Below are 4111 nucleotides of genomic sequence, written 5' to 3' on the forward strand. Positions count from 1 at the left end.
CCTTACCTATTAAGAGCGTTCAGCATTTCAATGACGACCAGTACAGACAAGGCCATGGTTTTAGGTTCAGGCGATTCAAAGATGTCGCAGTCGATGCCTTTGAAACGGCCTTCCTGTGCCGGACACTGAGAGTGATGGGTCTAAAGAAATAGTATTAATTAATATTAAGGAGTTAGTAGGATTCATTAAAATAGTAAAAAATTAAGAAAAGTAAAAAAAAAAAAAATCAAATTGGTTTCAATTAAAAAAACAACAAAAAAAAAAACAATCCATCACCCTCTGTTGGGCTTCGTTAACATCTGCTCTGGCAGAAAAAAATTTGCGCAGTAATGCTGACAAATGATTATTATTATATTATTATTAATATTTTTCTCTTCACTCTCGTGTCCGTTGGTAGTAACAGCAGCTGCCGCGATCAGATTAATAGGATGTGAAAATGGTAAGATAAGTGATCAAGAGACTCAATTGAATTCCTCCTCCTGTTTCCGGTGACAACATCGTATCGAAAGGTAAAGGGAGGGAGAGGAGAATGTGGGGTGGGATGGGGAACTTTTTGTTTTCTCTTTTTTTTTATTTTTTCCTTTCACTTTTCTCTGAAGACATACTGAAATATTACAAAGCAATGGAAGATTTTTTTCTCCTTTTTTAATATTTTTTGTATCAATTTAAAAATTCCTTATGAAATTCCTTAGGGGAACATCCAAGATGTAACCGTAGTAAGAAGGGAAGGTGGCACCAAGACTGGGCCTCCTATGTTTCTTTATTGGTTCCCGAAAAGATGAAACATAAAGCTGGCCCTGGCAGCATTTAAACCTAGAGTACAAAGACCAGGAACAAACAACGCTGTTTATCCAATGCTTTGATTGCCAAACACATGCATGCATGTATGTGTGTGTGTATGATACAACAATAACCTTTAGACTTTCACAGCTAATGTTCCATTGCTTTTAAAATAATATTTCATAATATTACATTGCAACAGATATGCAGACAAGTTTTTTTCTTTTATTCTTAGAAGCCATACAAGGATTGGTTTTTAAAAAGTAACACCAGTAAATTATTTTTTAGATTATTATATATATGTATAAAAAAAATAAAAAATTAGTCATTATTATTATTATTATTATTACCATCATTGTCAATTGCTATTAAGAAGAGTCATGGTGGCTTCATGTTTAAGTTTATAAGAAAACATGCATTATTTATCAGCAGAAATGCAAAGCATCAGGTCAGTTCCTATGGAACATACAAGACATTCTTTCTCATTAAAAAAAAAAAGTTTTTGTTTTGGATAGATACAGTTGACTCATATCTAAATCTATATGGACTGGTATCTATCTGTGGATATATATCGATATCTCTACATGGATGTATATATATATCCGCAATGATATAGGATTGGAGAAAGAGAAAGAAATTGACATTTTGTATTTCTGCCCCGACGCCTGTGTGTATGTACGCGCGCACGCATTATATATATATATATGATATTATTATATATTATATAATAGAGGTGTATAAATGAAGAACACAGGTACTTATATATTTTTATACACTGTCATTTATGTTGAAATTAGTTACGGAAATAAATATTAATGATATTTGTATGGCTCAAAAAATAAAAGAAAGAAAAACTTGTCAGCATTATCACCATCCTCGCCCCCAACTAGACTATCAGCAAACTCTGAAAGCTTTTGAAGGTTCAATACCCAGAACCTTATGTTTTGCGAAACAGAGAAAGTAAGGAAAAAAGAAAAAAAAGAGAAAAATGAATTTTTCCCAAATAGGAAGGAATGACACAAGAAAGTGAACACGAGGTACCGTGTCTTGAAATTGCTTCAGTTTCCAAGATCTGTAGTCTTTCAATACCCCTCCCTCCTCTAACAATAAGGCAATGGTTCTGACATGAACAAATAAGATCCAAGCTGTAATCTAGCTTAACGTAAGGGTAATTTTTTGATCCCCTCCCTATTAATGAGGGGACTAAACAGTTTTACGTCTATATAATTCTTCTTCATCACGGTGTTGGACAAGCTATAAAAATTTAAAACCAGCTTCATTTTAAACATGGCAGCTTCTCCACTCATTTCAATCCATACAGGAACCTTGGGTAGTGCCTGCCCTTCTCTCTATTGAGAGACAAACCCTGTCAGAAGGGGTATGAGCGGATTCAATGTGAATACTTTCAAACTACTCAGATGTTGCATTGTGTACAATCCTGGATGACCTTAGACTGCAACAAGAACTACAGTTGAGGGCAGCAATACCAAACTCCTTCATTCCCCAAATACTAAGTGTAAAGCTGAGGCAAAGTTGAGCCTTGCACGATAAATAACCAGGGGAATTCAAAACGATGGCAGGAGGGGAGAAGCAGAGGGGGCAAGGAGGAACAACCACAAAGGATTCAAATCTAAGCCATTCACAGTCCACTGGTCCTTAGTAAATTTAAGGTCACCCACAGAAGGAGAATTCAAATGAGTTAACCATGTAAAAAGAAAAAAATATATATACATAAACAAATTAGTAAAATACACCAAAAAATGAACAAAAACAATACATTAAAAAAGAATATAAAAAGACAAAAGAAAAAAAATTTGTTTTAAAAGTTAATTTGGAGGGGTTGGTGGTTGTTTGTGTCACTATGACTACACTGAGAAAAAATTACCTGTTGAGAGCATTAAGCATCTCTATGACTACCAGGACTGATAGAGCCATGGTCTTGGCAGCAGGGGCTTCAAATATACTACAGTCAATACCAGCGAATCTTGTTGGTTCAGCAGGACACTGCATGTGGTGGGTCTGCGAGAGGACAGGTCAAGTTACACCGACAGAAAGTTTGAAAATTATTTAGCAGCACATATCAAAATGAGCGAACAAATGTTCAAAGTTTTATTCAGAAAATCCAGCCATGGCATTTTATTTATTATCTTGATTTTTTTTTTTCTTTCCTGTTTTGGGAGAAGACTGGTTCGGTTGAATAAGATTTGTATATATTTTTCTAGACTTGCTTTCAAATCTCATGTTTACAGTATATATTTAGAATACTTTTTTTTTGTATTTTTATCTACACAATATTTCAATTGTTTTTTTGTTTCTTTTGTTCCTTACTTGTTAGAGTCATTGGATTGCAGCCCATGCTGGGGCATAACCTTGTATTTCATTGTACTTGGTTTAGAAATGAAACTCTTTAGTTGCATTCCTATCTCGGATGTACAATTCCAAGTATTATATATATATATATGTATATATGGTGTTTTTAATGGTGTAATTCAAAGTAGATAGAGCTCTAAAATAATAACAAATATTGGGTTAAAAACTACCTTTAGATAGCAAAAATTGAAGGCTGCCCTTGATACTTGAACCCACATCTGTAAATATGCCAGACGTTCTACCATTAGACCAAAATAATCCTTAACCACATGGTTCCAGGTTAAGTTATACAGCGTGGCACCTTGGGCAAGTGTCTTCTACTATAGCCTCGGGCCAACCAAAGTCTTATCAGTGGATTTGGTTGAGAGAAACTGAAAGAAGTCCAGTGTGTGTGTGTGTGTGTGTGTGTGTATATATATATATATATATATATTTATATTTATTTATGAGTGTGTGTGTGTCTATATTTGTCCCCTGCCCACCATTGCTTGACAACTGATGTTGGCATGCTTACGTCCCCATAACTTAGCGGTTCAACAAGAGACCAATAGAATAAGTACTAGGCTTACAAAGAATAAGTCCTGGGGTCAATTTCTTCGACCAGAAAATAATTTAAAGTGGTGCTCCAGCATGGCCACAGTCAAATGACAAACAAGTAAAAGAATAAAAGAATATAAGTATAAAAATTCCCAATTGAAAATTCTGTCTGCACATATTGACTGTACATATGTAGATATAATTGACATATGTTTATAAAGTAGAAAGAAATATTATAAATATACACTATAAAGTCCTGAAATTCAAAATCTTATTCATAGCAACAACACATCATTTCAGACACTTAAAGATAAATCAGTAACAAATCAAACCAAAAAAGGAGAGATTGATCACCCATTGTATCAAATTACTAATGATTTTTTTATAGTATAAATTAAGAAATAAAATACAATAAAGAGAAAGG

At 33.9% G+C, this 4111-nt stretch overlaps 1 protein-coding gene across 1 annotated transcript in view; it reads right to left on the minus strand.

Annotated features, from left to right (window-relative positions):
* LOC106880767 (sarcoplasmic/endoplasmic reticulum calcium ATPase 1) overlaps positions 1 to 4111 on the minus strand; it is a 119941-nt gene that overhangs the window by 40222 nt on the left and 75608 nt on the right. The window contains exon 22 of the mRNA XM_052976842.1: positions 7 to 140. Within this exon, the coding sequence (XP_052832802.1) occupies positions 7 to 140 (134 nt within the window). The remainder of the gene's footprint in view (positions 1 to 6; positions 141 to 4111) is intronic.

This window comes from Octopus bimaculoides, chromosome 25 (genome assembly GCF_001194135.2).
Source record: "Octopus bimaculoides isolate UCB-OBI-ISO-001 chromosome 25, ASM119413v2, whole genome shotgun sequence".
Classification (NCBI taxonomy): Eukaryota; Metazoa; Mollusca; class Cephalopoda; order Octopoda; family Octopodidae; genus Octopus; species Octopus bimaculoides.